At 43.2% G+C, this 18,825-nt stretch overlaps 1 protein-coding gene across 3 annotated transcripts in view; it reads left to right on the top strand.

Moving 5' to 3' along the window:
* The window catches only part of ATF7IP2 (activating transcription factor 7 interacting protein 2), a 60,083-nt gene extending 48,464 nt beyond the window's left edge, over nt 1-11,619 (top strand). For all 3 annotated transcript variants that reach the window (XM_023246204.2, XM_019820970.3, XM_023246205.2), the window contains 2 exons: nt 9,409-9,494; nt 10,103-11,619. In XM_023246204.2, the coding sequence (XP_023101972.2) occupies nt 9,409-9,494; nt 10,103-10,516 (500 nt within the window). In that variant the 3' untranslated portion in view covers nt 10,517-11,619. The remainder of the gene's footprint in view (nt 1-9,408; nt 9,495-10,102) is intronic.
* The last annotated feature ends 7,206 nt before the right edge of the window (nt 11,620-18,825 follow it).

The following is an 18,825-nucleotide window of genomic DNA, read 5'->3' as shown; positions in this document are numbered from 1 at the left end:
TCTGAGTGGGGAAGGGAAAAAAGACCAAAAGGAACAGAGAACATCACCAGAAACACCAACTTTACAGATAACACAATGGCGCTAAATTCCTATGTTTTCAGTACCACTCTGAATGTAAATTGACTAAATGCTCCAATCAAAAGACATAGAGTATCAGAATGGATAAATAAAACAAGTCTCATATATGCTGCCTACAAGAGACTCATTTTATTTATTTTTTTTACTATGAAATTTATTGTTTAATTGGTTTCCATACAACACCCAGTGCTAATCCCAACAGGTGACTTCCTCAATGCCCATCACCCACCGTCCCCTCCCTTCCCTCCCAGCCCCCATCAACCCTCAGTTTATTCTCCGTTTTTAAGAGTCTCTTATGGTTTGGCTGTCTCCCTCTCTAACTTTTTTTTTCCTTCCCCTTCCCCATGGTCTTCTGTGAAGTTTCTCAGGATCCACATAAGAGTGAAACCATATGGTATCTGTCTTTCTCTGTATGACTTATTTCACTTAGCATAACACTCTCCATTTCCATCCTCATTGTGACAAAAGGCCATATTTCATTCTTTCTCATTGCCAACTAGTATTCCATTGTGTATATAAACCACAATTTCTTTATCCACGCATTAGTGGATGGACATTTAGGCCCTTTCCATAATTTGGCTATTGTTGAAAGTGCTGCTATAAACATTGGGATACAAGTGCCCCTATGCATCAGCACTCCTGTATCCCTTGGGTAAATTCCTAGCAGTGCTATTGCTGGTCATAGGGTAGACCTATTTTTAATTTTTTGAGGAACCTCCACACTGTGGACTGGCGTGAGGTGGTATCTCAGTGTGGTTTTGATTTGTGTTTCCCTGATGAGGAGTGACATTGAGCATCTTTTCATGTGCCTGTTGGCCATCTGGATGTCTTCTTTGGAAAAGTGTCTGTTCATGTCTTCTGCCCATTTCCTCACTGGATTATTTGTTTTTTGGGTGTGGAGTTTGGTGAGTTCTTTATGGATTTTGGATACTAGCCCTTTGTCTGATATGTCATTTGCAGATATTTTTTCCCATTCCGTTGGTTGCCTTTTAGTTTTGTTGATTGTTTCCTTTGCAGTGCAGAAGCTTTGTATCTTCATGAGGTCCCAATAGTTCATTTTTGCTTTTAATTCCCTTGCCTTTGGAGATGTGTCCAGTAAGAAATTGCTGCAGCTGAGGTCAGAGAGGTTTTTTCCTCCTTTCTCCTCTAGGGTTTTGATGGTTTCCTGAAGAGACTCATTTTAGACCTAAACACATGTGAAGACTGAAAGTAAAGGAATGGAGAACCATCTATCATGACTAATGGATGCCAAAATAAAGCCAGAGTAGGCATACTTATATCAGAATTACTAAATTTTAAACCAAAGACTTAAGAAAAGATGAAGGGCATTATATCATAATTAAGGGGTCTGTCCATCAAGGCGATCTAACAGTTGTGGGCCATCTGGGTGGCTTAGTCATTTGACCATCCGACTCAATTTCAGCTCTGATCATAATCCCAGGCTCCACGTTAGGCTCTGCATTGAGCATGGAGCCTGCTTAAGATTCTCCCTCCCTCCCTTTCTCTCTCTCTCTCTCTCTCTCTCTCCCTCTCTCTCTCTCCCTCCCTCCCTCCCTCCCTTTCTCCCCTGCCCCTCTCCCCCATTCACACATGTGTGGTCTCTCTAAAATAAATAATAAACTAAATGAAAAAATAAATAATAATACAATAAATTAAAAACAAAATCTAACAACTGTAAATATTTATGCCCCCAAGTGGAAGCCCCCAAATATACAAATCCATTAATAACAAACATAAAGAAACTCACAGATAATAACACAATAATAGTATGGGACTTCAACAACCCACTTTCACAGCAATGGACAAATCATCTAAACAGAAAATCAAAGAAACAGTGGCTTTGATTGGCACATTGGGCCAGATGGACTTAACAGATTTATTCAGAACATTTCATCCTAAAGTGGCAGAATACGCATACTTTTCAAGTGCATATAGAATATTCTCCAGAATAGATCACAAATCAGCCCTCAACAAGCACAAAGAGACTGAGATCATGCATGCATATTTTCAGACCACAGTGCTATGAAAGTTTAAGTCAACCACAACAAAAAATTTGGGAAGACCACAATACATGGAGATTAAAGAATATCCTACTAAAGAATAAATGGGTTGGGGCACCTGGGTGGCTCAGTTGGTTAAGCATCCAACTCTTGATTTCAGTTCAGGTCATGATCTCATGGTTTGTGAGTTCGAGGCCCACATCAGGCTCTGTGCTGATAGCACAGAGCCTGCTTGGGACTCTCCCTCTTTCTCTGTCCCTCTCCCACTCATGCTTGAAAATTAAAGCACAACAGTGCGAAATTTTTGGGATGCAGCAAAGGCTATGCTAAGAGGGAAGAATATTGCAATACAGGCTTACCTCAAGAAGCAAGAAAAGTCAAATATGCCACCTAACCTTAAGGAGCTAGAAAAGGAACAGCAAATAAAGTGAGCAGGAGAAGGAGAAAACAAGGATTAGAGCAGAAATAAATGATATAGAAACAAACAAACAGATCAGTGAAACTAAGCTGGCTCTTTGAAAGAATAAAATTGATAAACTCCTAGCCAAACTTATCAAAAAGAGAAAAGATCTAAATAAATAAAATTACAAATGAAAGAGAAGAGATCACCGCAAATACAGAAATACAAAAAAAATTTAAGAGGGGCGCCTGGGTGGCGCAGTCGGTTAAGCGTCCGACTTCAGCCAGGTCACGATCTCGCGGTCCGTGAGTTCGAGCCCCGCGTCAGGCTCTGGGCTGATGGCTCAGAGCCTGGAGCCTGTTTCCGATTCGGCGTCTCCCTCTCTCTCTGCCCCTCCCCCATTCATGCTCTGTCTCTCTCTGTCCCAAAAATAAATACAAAAACGTTGAAAAAAATTAAAAAAAAAAATTAAGAAAATATTATGAAAAATTGCCAAAAAAAACCAGGGCAATATGTAAGAAATTGACAAATTCCTAGAAACATACACACTACCAAAACTGAAACAGGAAGAAATAGAAAATTTAAGCAGGCCCATAGCCAGCAAAGAAATTGGATCTGTAATTAAAAATCTCCCAACAAACAAAAGTTCAGGGACAGATGGCTTCCCAGGGGAATTCTAACAGACATTTAAAGAAGAGTTATTAATATAATATCCCAAGACCAGACAAAGACCCCACCTAAAAGGAGAATTACAGGCCAATATCCCTGATGAACATGGACCCAGAAATTCTCAACAAGATGCTAGCAGATTGAATCCAACGGTACATTAAAAGAATTATTCACCACAACCAAGTGGGATTTGTTCCTAGGTTGCAGGGGTGGTTCAATGTTCACAAACCAATCAGTGTGATAATACCACATTAATAAAAGGATAAGAACCATATGACTGTCTCAATAAATGCAGAAAAAGCATTTGACAAAATACAGCATCCATTCTTAATAAAAACCCTCAACAAAGTAGGTATAGATGGAACATACCTCAACATCATAAAAGCCATATACAAAAGATTCACAGCCAGTATCCTCAGTGAGGAAAAATAAGGTTTTTCCTCTGCAGTCAGGAACAAGACAGGGATATCCACTCTCACCATTATCATTTAACATAGTACTGGAAGTCTTAGCCTCAGACAACAAAAAGAAATAAAAGGCATCCAAATCAGCAAGGAAGAAGTCAGAGTTCTGCTATCTGCAGACATAATACTTACTGTGGAAAACCTGAAAGACTCCAACAGAAAAATTGCTAGAACTAATATATGAATTCAGCAAAGTTGAAGGATATAAAATCGATGTACTTCTGTACATCTCTGTACTTCTGTTGCGTCTCTATACACCAGTAATGAAGCAGCAGAAAAAGAAATCAAGGAATCGACCCCATTTACAGTTGCACCAAAACCAGTAAGATACCTAGGAATAAACCTAACCAAAGAGGTAAAAGGTCTATACTCTGAAAGCCAAAGAGCATTTACAAAATAAACTTAGGAGGACACATTGAAATGGGGGGAAAAAATCCATGCTCATGGACTGGAAGAACCAACAATGTTAAAATATCTACATGATCTAAAGCAATCTACACATTTAATGCAATCCCTATCAAAATACCACCAGCATTCTTCACAGAGATAGAGCAAACAATCCTAAAATTTGTATGGAACCACAAAAGACCCTGAACAGCCAAAGCAATCTTGAATAATAAAGGCAAAGGTAGAGACATCACGATTCCAGACTTCGAGCTATATTACAAAGCTGTAGTCATCAAGACAATATGGTACGGGCACAAACAGAGACACATAGATCAGTGGAACATTTCAATGGAGAATTGAAAACTCAGAAATGGACCCACAACTATATGGTTAACTAATCTTTACCAAAGCAGGAAAGAATAGCCAATGGGAAAAAAACCATCTCTTCAACAAATGGTGTTGGGAAAATTGGACCACTTTCTTATACCATACACAAAAATAAATTCAAAATGGATGAACGACCTAAATGTGAGACAGGAAAGCATCAAAATCCTAGAGGAAAACACAGGTAGCAACCTCTGTGACCTCTGCCGTAGCAACTTCTTACTAGACACATCGCCAGAGGCGAGGAAAACGAAAGTAAAAATAAACTATTGGGACTTCATCAAGATAAAAGGCTACTGCACAGCAAAGGAGACAATCAACAAAACCAAAAGGCAGCCTAAGGAATGGGAGAAGATATTTGCAAATGACATATCTGATACAGGGTTAGTATCCAAAATCTGTAAAGAACTTACCAAATTCAACACCCCAAAAATAACCCAGTTAAGAAATGGGCAGAAGACATGAATAGACAGTTTTCCAAAGAAGACATCCAGATGGCTAACAGACACCTGCAAAGATGCTCAACATCACTCATCATCAGAGAAACACAAATCAAAACCACATTGAGAAACTACCTCACACCTGTCAGAATGGTTAACATTTAACAACACAGGAAACAACAGATGTTGGTGAAGATATGGAGAAAGGGGAACCCTCTTAACACTGTTGGTGGGAATGCAAATTGGTGCAGCCACTCTGGAAAACAGTTTGGAGGTTCCTCAACAATTTTAAAATGGAACTACCATACAATCCAATTGCACTACTAAGTATTTATCCAAAAGATATAAAAATACAGGTTCTAAGGGGTGCATGCACCCTGATGTTTATTAGCAGCATTGTCAACAATAGCCAAACTATGGAAAGAGCCGAAGTGCCCCATCAATTGAAGAATGGATTAAAGGTGTTTGTGTATGTATGTGTACGATAATACACATACATACACACACCCAGACACAATGGATTATTACTCAGCCACCAGAAAGAATTAAATCTTATAATTGGTAACAGCAGGGAAGGAGCTAGAGTATATTATGCTAAGTGAAATAAGTCAGTCAGGGAAAGTCAAATACCATATGATTTCACTCATGTGGAATTTAGGAAAGAAAACCGATGAACGTATGGGAAGGGAAAAGAGAGAGAGGGAAGCAAACCATAAGAGACTCTTAATGATTGAGAACAAACTAAGGGTTAATGGGGGGGGGGGGGGTGGGAGATGGGGGATGGGCATGAAGGAGGGTGTTTGTAATGATGAGCACTGGGTGTTACATGTAAACGATGAATCACTAAATTCTACCCCTAAAGCCAGTATTACACTATGTTAAGCAACTAGAATTTAAATAAAAATTTGCAGAAAAAAAAAAATAAAGGAAGTTCTTCTAGCAAAAAGAAAATGATAGCAGATGGAAAGTGTTGTATGTGAAACAATGTAATACCATGTTGTAGGGTTTATAATATATGTAGAAGTTAATATATGACAATAGTGTTGCATAAGACAGGAATGGATGTATGCTTTTGTGAGGGTCGTAACGTTTTATTAGTATGTTACTTGAAAACAGACTAAGTTATTGAAGATACATATGGTAATGCCTAGAGCAATAATTTTTTTAAGTGCAAGTATAGCTAATAGACCATAGTGAGGATAAAATGGAATTTTTAAATAATCTAAGAGAAGCCACAAAAAATGCAAAGAGCAAACGAAACTAATGGAGAACAGAAGGCAAGATGGTAGAGTTAAACCCAGCCATACTGATAATTAGAATAAGTGTTAGTGGTCTAAACACTACATTCACAAGCAGATCTTGTTGGACTGGATAAGAAAACAAGATCCAACTATAAGATAATTATATGATGCCCTTCAGATACAAATACATGGAGAGGTTAAAAGGATGGAGGGAGACAGCTATGCAAAAGCATACAGACGCTAGTCGTGAGAAAGCTGGGGTGACAGTATTACCATCAAATGGACTTGAGAACAAGGAATATTACCAGGGGTAAAGAAGACTATCTCTAATGATAAAGCAGTCATTTCAACAGGAAGACCTCGGAAACCTACATGTGTATGTACTTAATCACAGCATTTCAGAATTCCTGATGCAAAAACTTATAGGACTGAGATGACAAATAGAAAAATAAGCCATTAGAATTAGAGGTTCCATCACTCCATTCTCAGCACTTGACAGGGTATGTAGAAACCTGAGCAACACTACCAACCCAGCTTAAGCTAAGGAACATTTGTAGAACGCTCAACTCAACCATGGCAGAATACACCTTCTCTTTAAGTGCATATGAAACATGCGATAGGATAGATTGTGTTCTGGACCATAAAACTAGTCCCAGTATATTTAAAAGGACTGTAGTCCTATAGGGTATGTTCTTTGACACGGCAGAATTAAATTCACGATCAGTAACCGGGATCGCTGGAAAATCCCTAGGTATTTGCAGACCAAACACGTTTCTAAAAAATAACCCAGGAGTCAAAGCAGTCAAAAGGGAAATTTGAAAATGTTTTCAACTGCATGAAAATTGAAACAGCAAAATCTGAGGGAAGCAGATAGAGCAGTGCTTGGAGGGAAGTTACTAGCATTAAATGTTTATATTAGAAAAAATGGAAAGTCTAAAATGAGCAATCTGATAAGCTTCTCCCTTAAGATGCTTGGGAGAAAAAGAGCCAATTGAACGCCAACGAACGGATGACACTTCATTGTAGAAGCTGTGGGGATGGTAGACTGGCACGAGAGAACATCCTCGACATCGTTACTCACCAGGCCAGTGCAGACTGGAATGAGATGCCACAACATGGCTACAAAGGAGAACAACTGAAAATACACAGAGTGTGGGCACGGATGTAGAACAGCCTAGAATTCCCAGGCCGTAGCGGTAGGGATGTACAATGGTAAAACCACTTTCGAAGTGATTTGGTGGTTCAGTATGTCAACTGCACCCCTACCATGTGACCGCATTATTCTAATCTTAGGTATTGATTGACCCAAGAGAAATGAAAACCCACATCCACAAAGACTTGACACGTATGTTTGTGGCCACTTTATGCATGTAGCCCCAAACTAGAAACAGTGCAAATGTCCATCAGTGGATAAATGGTGAAACAGGTTGCAGCATATCTATAATACAGCTAAATGCTACTCAACAGTAAATATGAACAAAATGTTGGGGTGTCTGGCTGGCTCCGTCGGTGGTGCACGTGGCTCTTGATCACAGGGTTGTGAGTTCAAACCCCACTTAGGGAGCTTATTTAAAAAAAAAATAGGGGCACCTGGGTGGTTCAGTTGGTTGAGCCTCCGACTTTGGCTCAGGTCATGATCTCACAGTTCGTGGGTTTGAGCCCCGCATCAGGCTCTGTGCTGACCCGCTTGCTCAGAGCCTGGACCCTGCTTCGGATTCTGTGTCTCCATCTCTCTCTGCCCCTCCCCGGCTCATGCTTTGTCTCACTCTGTTTCTCAAAAATAAATAAATGTAAAAAGAAATTTTTTTAAATAAGCAAAATATTATTATATACAACTACATGGATACAACTTCAGAACATTTTCCTGGGCCAACTAAAACCTTCTGTCTCTCCCTTAGGCTCACATTTTCTCTGTTTTACCCTTTTCTTCCCTTCACCAGCTCTCTTCTGTTCTCCTTTTTCTCCCTTTTCCCTCCCCTCTCCCTTACCACAGTCCACAATTTATGGTTGACCCTGGGTAATGTGGGGGATAGGGACACCAGCCTCCACACAGCTGAACATCTGTGGGGTGACTCAGTTAAGCGTCTAACTTTGGCTCAGGTCATGACCTCATAGTTTGTGAGTTCGAGCCCCACATCAGGCTCTCTCCTGTCGGCACGGAACCTGCTTCGGATCCTCTGTATCCCCCTCTCTCTGCCTCTCTCTCTCTCTCTCTCTCAAAATAAATAAACATTAAACATTTTTATCAAAAAAAGAAAAGAAAAGAAAAGAAAAGAAAAGAAAAGAAAAGAAAATCGGCCTAGGGGCACCCAGGTGGCTCAGTCAGTTGTACATCCAACTCTTGATTTTGGCTCAGGTCACAATCTCACAGTTCGAGAGTTCAAAGGCCCGCATCAGGCTCTGCGCTGGCAGTGTGGAGCCTGCTTGAGATTCTCTGTCTCCCACTCTCTGCCCCTCCCCCATTCACACTTGCTCTCTTGCTCTCTCAAAATAAATAAACTAAAAAGAAAAAGAAAAAAGTAAAGAAAATCTGCATATGACTGTTGGCTCCCCAGAATGTAACTACTAACAACCCACTGTTGACTGGAAACCTTACTGATAACAGTCAACACCTGTTTGTGTGTTCTATGTCGTATATACTGTTTGCTTACAATAAACTAGAGAAGCTAGAGAAAAAATGGCTTGACAATTACAAGGGAGAGAAAATATTTGTACAGGGCTGTACTACTTTTAATGAAAAACAGCGACGTCTAGGTGGACCGAGCCTGTGTTGTTCAAGGGTCAGTGGTATATCCGATGCCCTCTAGGCTGAAGCAGCCTCCGCAGCAGAGTCCTGTAACCTCCAGGCTGCCTGATACTTCATTTGAATTCCCAGGACTTGTGTGTGTCACATATTTACACAGGATTGCAGATGGCTCTGCTTGCAAATATCCTGTTGGCCTGAGAGAGCCCAAGCCACCTCTAAGAGCCCTGAGCCAGGAGCACTCTCCTGTGTGTAGTTTTTCCTACTTCCAGCTTACATAGTGACTTCAGTGTTTAAGGGGAGAATTCTTGTCCCATTTGAAGGAAAGTTCGCTGTATGTAGCACCTTTGGGTCTTGAATTTTTATCAAAAGTTTGTCATCTTATTTCACAGTTTTGTAACTTTAGTTCACATTTAATTGTTATTAAATACTATGAATAATATGTCATCTTCTGTTGTCTCAAGCTTCCTAATACTTGGAGTATATGTTTTAACAGTATAATTGTGATACAGAAAGTTAAGGTAGACGTAACTAGCTTTGCTTAAAGGCTATGGAATTGATTGTTGCAGATAAATTTTACTTCTTATACCTTGTGTTCACAGAAAGTTCAGTATCTACCCTGGAGTCACCCGCAAAAGAGGTTTCAACCTCAAAAGAGACAACCCCGGTGGCACAAAATGCAGCCCAGGTACTGATGCTCTATAAGGGATGCTCCTTCCAGATTGAGGGGAAGTACCCATTTACCTAGGCAGACACATTTGGGTCCCCTTGCAGCTTGTGCTTTTGAAACTGTGCTGTTGTACATCTCCTTATGTATGCAGTCAAAATATTGGAGTCTTCCAGAAGCTATGAAAGTTAAAGCAAATACAAGTGTGTGTGTGTGTGTGTGTGTGTGTGTGTGTGTGTGTGTGTGTACAAAAGATTTTTAAGAGCAGTCGCCCTTGTTGATGACGGTGGAGAGAAATGGGTGTTCATGTACACTCACACCATTCACGTAAACTAGCACAGCGTTTGGGAACACAAGTTGGAAATGAGCTGGAATATTGATCCAGAACGTCTGGGACCTCACCGTTCTGGACTAGTGACACTGCAGAGTGTGCAAATCATAATGCCAAAAGCAGCTTGTGCTTAAAAAGACCGGCCCTAGCCCCACATAGTCTTGAAGCATCCTTTTGTCCTGAGGATTTGGAGAAACGGACAGAAAACTGGGAAGTAGATTTAGAACTGCAGTCGCGCGCGTGTAAATTACCAGAGCCCGCCGAGCCAGCTCGCTAAACTTTCTAAATGTGTTTTTAGGCTCCTGAGTCCTTTGAGCACCTGCCGCCTCTCCCAGAACCACCACCACTGCTGCCCGAGCTCGTAGACAAAACCCGAGACACGCTTCCCCCGCAGAAGCCTGAGCTCAAAGTGAAGCGGGTGCTGAGACCCAGGGGCATCGCGCTGACTTGGAACATCGCTAAAATCAACCCCAAGTGTGCCCCTGTGGAAAGCTATCACCTCTTTCTCTGCCATGACAACCCTAGTAATAAGTTTATTTGGAAGAAAATCGGAGAAATTAAAGCTTTACCACTCCCAATGGCCTGTACTTTATCTCAATTTTTAGCTTCCAACAAATACTATTTTACCGTCCAGTCAAAAGACATTTTTGGACGATATGGACCATTTTGTGATATAAAATCTATCCCTGGGTTTTCTGAAAATCTCACCTAAAAGTCTTTGGTGATTATTTATTGTATCGCGCTGTTTTGTTTTTTCATTTTTGAGTTGTTGGTTTACAGTGTTCCTCTAACACTATTTGCCAGGGGCCAGTTCAGATTGTGAACCCTTTGAACAGGGACAGGCCTCGTCCTTATGTTGTAAGTGACGTCTCGTTTCATGAATTTCTGATTTGCATTCAATAAGTACTCCCAGAAGATATGTTCTAAAACATACGCTTCCCTGGACTCACGTCACTTCGGCTGTGCTGTGTACGTAACCTCTGGGACTACGGAGGCGCTGCTGTTCTATCTCCGAAGCCCTAGGATCCGAGCAGCCACTTCTTGTGCCTTTGGAAATCAGCGTTCGGTGCCCTGCTTTTGTGGTCAGTGTAGGTACAAGAAAAATCAGCTCTCTGCTGAGGAAGGGTCATCCCTGGGGTGCTCACCAAGATTTTACGAAAATAAATGTCTTCTCCTTCTGTTCAAATCCTAAGGGCTAGTCATTTGCCCTCTCCCTGTGTTTTTCTTTTTGGCCCTGTCAGTCATCTGGGGAAAGAGCCTGGAGGTTTTCCCTAAATTTGTTTGTATATTTTGATATCTATAATAAAATTAGTTACACGTTGTGTGCTGTGTATACAAAACACAGAGTATCTCTGATAAGAGCAGTATCCAGCCCTCTATTTCAGCTCCAGAAAATGGAGTTGTCCGCCTGAGGTTCAAAGCTTTCCTTTGCTGACTCCTCAGTGCTACTCTCTGTTCATTTGCTGGCTGCCGTCCTACTCGGAGAGAGGACGTAACCCTAGGGGCCCCAAGAGATGCAGCCCGTGAACTCCTCTGAGGGGCACTAACGTGAGGCGGCAGCCAGCACAAGCTCCCCAGGAAACCGTGAGCAGACTGGATACGTGTACTTCAGGGCCCAGTGGGGTGGTGAGAAAAGGAACACCAACTCTTAGCGTAAAGAATCGTCTGTTCGAGAGGCGTCCTTTCCTGGTTTGTAGTGAAAGCTCAGTCCTCTGAGCTGTGAGATTTCAAAAATCGAACGAGGAATGGTTTTCCTTGGCATTTTGTGAATATCTTCACATCTCCAGTCATAAATAAAGCTATTATTTTACGGTCTCCTGTGTCTTTATCTCCTAAGACATTTCTACTGAAGAGCCCGATTCTGGCCTTTATGTGTTGTAATAGCTTGTGCTATGTCCTGCACCTGTGACAAGTACTACATTAAAAAAAGGTCATACGCTGTCCAGGTCCTGGCATTTGAGGAAGTGTTTTTAGAGGGTCTTGCATGCACTGTTGTGTCTTTGGCTGCTCTATCTCGCTACTCGTGGTGGGGAGTTGGACCTTCCGCCTCATGTGCTTTGATTCGTTGGCTGAAGTAACCCTGGGAAAAAGGAGAAGAGGGGGCCCAGGGAGAAGGGAAGAAACCTTATCCCAAACGAAGAAATGACAGGGGCGGAAAAAAAGACCAGGCAGAGAATCAAAGAAACCACAGGCTTAATCCAGAAAGAGGAAAAAAAGGAGATACAGAAAAGGTGTAAAAAGAATAGGGTAAAAATACCTGATTAAATGACCAGAGGAGAGGAAAAAAATACATATTTTATATATAATAAGAACGGATCAAAAATCAAATCAGAAGCTCTGAGGTTGATTCCAAGGGGGGAAGAAAGAAGAGAGTAGAAAGGTAAGGGAGAAGAGAAGGAAAGGAAAGAAAAAAAAAAGACTAACATAAAAAACCACAAGACAGTTATCTGTTGGTGCCTGGGACCCGTGACTGTGCCGTGTCTGGTTCGGTCAGTGTCAATCTCACCCCGGTAGATAAGCAGTTAGACGTACGGAGGGGCAGGGTTTGGTGTAAGCGGGGGCCCACGTCCCCTGGGGGCCTCTGTCCTGGTCCCTGAAGCCCCACCCCTGGGTGAAAGGAAAATGACACCCCAATCTCCTCCCTGAACTGGGTGTCTCAAAGCACGCCGTTCAGGCCATCCTCACAGAGCCACCCAGGTGGGTGGCTTGTCCTGTTCCACAGTCCCCCATGCCTCCCAGGTACTCCACTAGGATTCAAAACCGGTATCTTCAAGGATCCCATTGTGTGCAGGTGTGGTTCTGGAATAGCACCGCTCCACCCAGCCACAAAGGGCCTCTGGCTGACACCTGCAGGGGCTTCTGTCCTTGGTGGGGGGCAATACACTCTCTTCCCACAGCACTCCAGGGAGGAGACTGCTTTCTCCCAGTGCACCCCCAAGATCACTGGCTCCCCTCCTTCCCAGGACACAGACACACTGCTGGCTCCAGTCCCAGACAAAGTCATACACCCCTGAAAACTCTGACCTAAACTCCTAAGGCTGTTTGCAAAGTAGAAACAGGCTCCCTTCATATTTTTAATTCCCTGGCCAGTGGTCGGGAGAGGGTTTTCTCTTATCCGAATATAATCCCACACTTCCACAGCCTCTCTTTCTCTTCCTTTTGTCTCTCCACCGAAGGGGATCCCCCCACCCTGTGTCTACACTGCCCATTTCATCTCCCCCAATTCACAAACATACACCTCTGTCCCGCCACGTGTCTCTGTACACCTGTGATTTTTCTGTCCCTCTGCAGACTGGATTCCTGGTATTCCAAGTGTTCTGACCTCAATACCGAGGTGTTTGAGGGATGAGGGAAATTTGGGTCCCCCTACTTCTCCGCCATCTTGACGCCTCCTGGAAAAGCCAGATTCTGAACTGAATTTGATGAGCTGAGCTTCCCTCTGTGAGGTCCCGTTTCAGGCTCAGAGCAATGGAGCGGGGCGGGGTGGGGGGGCATCCCTCAGCACAGGACGAGGGCTCCACTTAGGGGAGGACTGCACCCTTCGGCTGACGCGGAGTAGACATTCACGTGCTAAGCCAAGCTCCGAGTTGACACCACGGACAAGATTGTGGTGGGCATTCACCGAAGTGAAACACATCCCCAGCCAGCAAATCTTCTGGAATGTTGGTGAGTACACAAGCGTAAGCAAGAGTTTCACACTAACAGGATGAGGGAGGAAGGCCGATAGCAAGCATCTTAGAGTTGGTGGCTCAAAAAGCATTAATGGCTTTTGCCTTTTGGAAAGTGCAGGGGTGATATTCTCAACTGTTACCCTATCGGTGACACCAGAAGAGAGCCAGCCGAAGGAGATCACATGTGAAATGCCCCGATTTTAGGCAGAAAGGGGAAAAGCAAGGAGGTCTTCCCATGTCTCCCATTTCTCAGCAGCCTTCAGCTCACCATGATCCTTACACCAGAACGGCTTATTTTTTGAGGGGTGGCCTATTCGGGTTTCCTTCAAGGTGGATAAAAAATCAAGTTGCATCTCTCCCCTGACAAAAATCTCATGAGGCCAAAAGGTAGGAACTGACTGAATTGGATTTTAGGGATTTTTTTTTTAAGTCCAATTTTACTCCACCCTCTGGATGTATGGTAATGGGTAATATGTATAAGTGTCAGTCGATCTCTGAGTGTTTGTCACTTCACCTTCCTTAAAGGTTACAGGAAGTTGAACAAATTAAGGCTGATACCAATGGACACACCTATAGATACTGTTACCAATCACAGGGGCAAGGACACATCTGGAAGTTCTTTTTCTTTCTCTGATGGAGGGAAATAATGTTTGATATGTGAAGATAATAGTTCTGCACCCAAGATTTATTTATTGATTCCCCTGGATTTGGGGGCACATAGTGCATGCAGTTGGTAAAGTTTGATGGAATGGATTTAAGCCACGGTAACACAAGAGGCAGGTAATACTTGATTTTTGCAATATAGAGTGTTAACTCTTTGCATTCAAGGAAATATTCCATTTTGGGGAGTACCTAATGGTAAGAGAATTCTGGAATGTCCAAAGTGCCTTGAAGAAAGGGTACAGACATAGCACAGGGGGTGAAAACCACCTGTGATGGGCATTACTGGGGGTCCTAGGGTATGTTCAGGACTACCTGCAAATTAACCTGATCACTGCCACGGCTTGAGCCAGCTCCCTTTGGGCGAATTATGCATCTCACTCCATGAAAAGGAAATCTTCCCAGGGACCTGGGTGGCTCAGTCAGTCTTGATTTCGGCTCAGATCGGGATCTCACAGTTTGTGGGATCAAGGCCCACATCAGGCTCTGCAGTGACGTGAGGAGTCTGCTTGAGATTCTCTCTCTCTCCTCTCTCTCCGCCCCTCCCCCTTCACACACATACTCTCTTTCAAAAAAGATAAACTTTCTATAGATATAACAAAGAAGAAGAGAAAGAAATTGTCCCACAAGCTGGAGTCACCCATCTCTTGCTCACAGATTGGGACCCACAAGTGGCAAGCAGAGACACTGGGGTAGTTCAGCAGTAGGGTTTGGGATCTTGTTTCAGTCCACATGGGCTCTGTATAAAACTAATTTGGTAGAGTTATGAGCAGGAGTTATTCCTCTGAGCAAACTAGAGGCCAAGCTTGGGTAGGCTGGGCTATAGCCCAAGACAAAGGAGAAATTCTTAGCAGTTTTTGGCAAGAGGTTTATGACATAGTAAAGGTTTGGGACACAAAGCTCAGCCAACCCCAAACTGTTTTCACTGATTCGTTAAATTTCCCCAGTGAAATATTCATGTATTCATTCACCAAGGAATTATCGAACATCTGCCAGGTGCCAGACCTCAGGCCCGGGGCTGACATGGAGAACAAGAGTAGATACTGCCCCTGCCCTTTCGGAAGTGGCCTAAGGACATTAACGAGTAAGAAATGGACACGCAAGATTTCCCTAGAGCGCTGGCAATGTGATCCATGAGGAACATGAGCAGGGAGATACAGTGGAGCATGGTGGTGAGACAGGCCGGTCCTGGAGACCGTCTGCTGGGAAGGCTTGTGCCAGTCGAGGGGTTTAACTCAGGAAAGTTCTCTGGAGGTAGAGGATTGCGTGGAAGAGGGAAATCCCATGGGCCAACGAAATGCAGTGCGTGATTCTTAGTGGATCGTGGATTTAGAAAAACAGCTCTAAAGGACATCATTTGGACAACCAGCAAAGTCCCAACTATATAGACTGTGCAGACAACAGTGCTGTGTCTGCGTTAAATGATGGACATTTAACCCCATGCCTTGATGTCTGCAACTAACTCACAAAAGGTTCATAAAATAATCACACACACACACACATCACAGCAAATACGACCACAGAGTGTTAGTAGTTGGTGAATCTAAGTGGAAAGTGTATGGGCGTCATGTCATTCTTAGATTTCTGTAGGCTGAAGCTTTTCAAAATAAAAAGTTGGGGGACAAAACAGTGGCTTGCGGATTCTTTCAGGCCACGGAGAGTCTGGAAATCCTGATTTGGCCGTGCTCACCAGGTAAAGAGCGCAGGGAAGCACATGTGTAAGGGCAGGTGGTTTAGGATGACCTGTGCTTCTGCAGGGGCCAGGCCCTGGACAGCAGACCCGCATGCTGCCTGGTCTCCCGCAGTGCGGCCTTGCCCCTCCCCCCACCTAGCGGACCCATCTGTCTCTCCACCGCCTGGATTCTGGGCAGGTCGATGACAGCTTTGACCGATGGAACACAGTGGGAGCGATGCTGAGCCAGCTCTCAAAGCTGGCTCTGGTTCCTCCCCCTTGGAAACCAGCCACCGTCTAAAAAAGTGCATCTACCCTGAGACCACCACGCTGCATGAAGACCCTGGAAGACAAGATGTCACAGGGTGGCAGCAACCAGGGAGGACCAAGGTGGCAGACCCATGGGTGAGGAGGGCCTCTTTGAAGCAGATCCTGGGTTTCAATCGCCTCAGTGGAAGCCATGTGGACCAAACAGCCTAGCTGAGCCCCATTCAAATTCCGGACCCACAAAACTAAGCAAAACTCAAGTTACTCTAAGCCTCTAAGTGTGAGGCTTATGAGGCAGCAACAGCACCCGGGATACTCTTAGAGACTGGTAGCCCGTGTTAATAAGTTTGGTCGTGCAATAGCACTGCTAGGAATTTACCCGAGGGATACAGGAGTACTGATGCATAGGGGCACTTGTACCCCAATGTTTATGGCAGCACTCTCAACAATAGCCAAATTGTGGAAAGAGCCTAAATGTCCATCAACTGATGAACAGAAAAAGAAATTGTGGTTTATATACACAATGGAATACTACGTGGCAATGAGAAAGAACGAAATATGGCCCTTTGTAGCAACATGGATGGAATTGGAGAGTGTGATGCTAAGTGAAATAAGCCATACAGAGAAAGACAGATACCATATGTTTTCACTCTTATGTGGATCCTGAGAAACTTAACAGAAACCCATGGGGGAGGGGAAGGAAGAAAAAAAAAAGGTTAGAGTGGGAGAGAGAGCCAAAGCATAAGAGACTCTTAAAAACTGAGAACAAACTGAGGGTTGATGGGGGGTGGGAGGGAGGGGAAGGTGGGTGATGGGTATTGAGGAGGGCACCTTTTGGGGTGAGCACTGGGTGTTGTATGGAAACCAATTTGACAATAAATTTCATATATTGAAAAAAGAAAAAAAAGAAGTTGGGTCATTATTGTAAATAATGCTGCTATAAGCAGGGCACATATATCCCTTTGAATTAGTGTTTTTGTATTTGGGGGTAAACACCCAGCAGCACGATTACTGGATCGTAGAGTAGTTCTATTTTTAACTTGTAACTTAACATACTATAGCAGCCTTATTTACAAGAGCCAAACCATGGAAACAGCCCAAGTGGCCATCGAGTGATGAATGGATAAAGAAGATGTGAAATATATATATATAATGGAATATTGCTCAGCCATAAAAAGGAATGAAACCTTGCCTTTTGCAATGACATGGATGGAGCTAGAAAGTATAAGGCTAAGCGAAATCAATCAGTCAGAGAAAGACAAATACCATATGATTTCACTCAGGTGCAGTTGAAGAAACAAAACAAATGAGCAAAGGGGGAAAAAAAGAGAGACAAACCAAGAAACAGACTCTTTGTTATTGAGGGCAAACATGGTTACCAAAGGGGAAAGAGCTGGAACTTGGATGAAACAGGGGTTGAGAATTAAGGCATACGCCTGCCGTGATGAGCACTGAGTGTGATGCACGGAAGTGAATCACTTTTCTGTACACCTGAAACTAACATAGTACTGAATGTTAACTCTACTGGAATTAAAATGAAAGCTTAGAAAAGAGAAAGAGGTTGGGTTGTTGTCTTGGGAGTTATGGAGAGCCAGTGAAGATTTCAATCAAGATGTTAACACGATCAGAAGAGGTTGCAATCACTCTGGTTGCCACGTAGAAAATAAGCTGGAGACTGGAGGGTGGTGGGTAGACCAGGGAACGAGGGTGACTAATTACACATCTATTGCAATGGTCAGAACAAGATGACAGCAGCTGGGCTGGGAAGTGATGTGGACAGAAGCCGTGGAAGCAATGTCCGGGGGTAGAGGAATCAAGAATGAATACTTTGCAGGGAATCTTCAATGAATATACCAGGCAGACCCCAGCGTCCAGTTACTCTGCCCCAAGGCTACTAAGAAGCACAGAATAAATGTGCACACCCTTCTTCCTCCAGGAAAACTAACATGGCAGAGGAAAGTGTAGAATGGCCATAAAACGAATCATTGGAATCATTTCTCTTCTTTGGGGAATATCTGATTTTACAAAAGAACAACTTTTATCAGACCAAACCAAACCAAATTTTTTTGATTAATACTTGAGAATTTAATTGAATATAGAGATGTATATATCCCAGGTCAATGGCCAGATGTTGAGGGCAGTGGAATTTCGCGTTTCGCCTCCTACATTTAATGCCACAAACGTCATCTCTGAGGCTTGATTACAATGTGGGGAAATGGCCACCAGGTGGCACTATGCCTCTTCTCCGCCTTTCTGAAACTGAAATGAAACCTTTTTGTCCTTTGCGGGTTGAAACCAGCTGTCACAATGCTACTAAATAATATATTTGAAATACGGTGTCAGTGTGGCAAGTGTTTTAGCTATTACCTAGATACAACACGGTCCATTTCTCCCAGGCCTCCACATTGATTCTGAAGGGGTTCAGAATAAGTCTCCCCAAAATGCAGACTATTGGCATGTGGCCTGTTTTGAGCGGAAGGCATTCAAGACCCAGCAGACTCAAGAAAAACTTTTACCTCTTCCTTAAACTACCTAAAAGAATTTAGATAGGGGGCCTGGCCCAGAAAGAGAGCTATTACCAAGAGGTCACTTGTTAATCTGAATGACATATCTGTATGGCAGGAAGAACGTCTCCTTACCGAACACCTGCTCTTCTGCTGCTGTGAGTTGAGTCACCCTCCCCCACTGTGGAGCCCCAGGCCCCTGTCTCATTCCTCAGCTCAAGATGAAACGTTAGCCTCCATTTCCCGG

The sequence above is a fragment of the Felis catus genome, chromosome E3 (assembly GCF_018350175.1).
Source record: "Felis catus isolate Fca126 chromosome E3, F.catus_Fca126_mat1.0, whole genome shotgun sequence".
NCBI classification, from domain to species: domain Eukaryota; kingdom Metazoa; phylum Chordata; class Mammalia; order Carnivora; family Felidae; genus Felis; species Felis catus.
The sequence above is the reverse complement of the archived record's forward strand: the minus strand, read 5'-3'. Positions and strand labels throughout refer to the sequence as shown.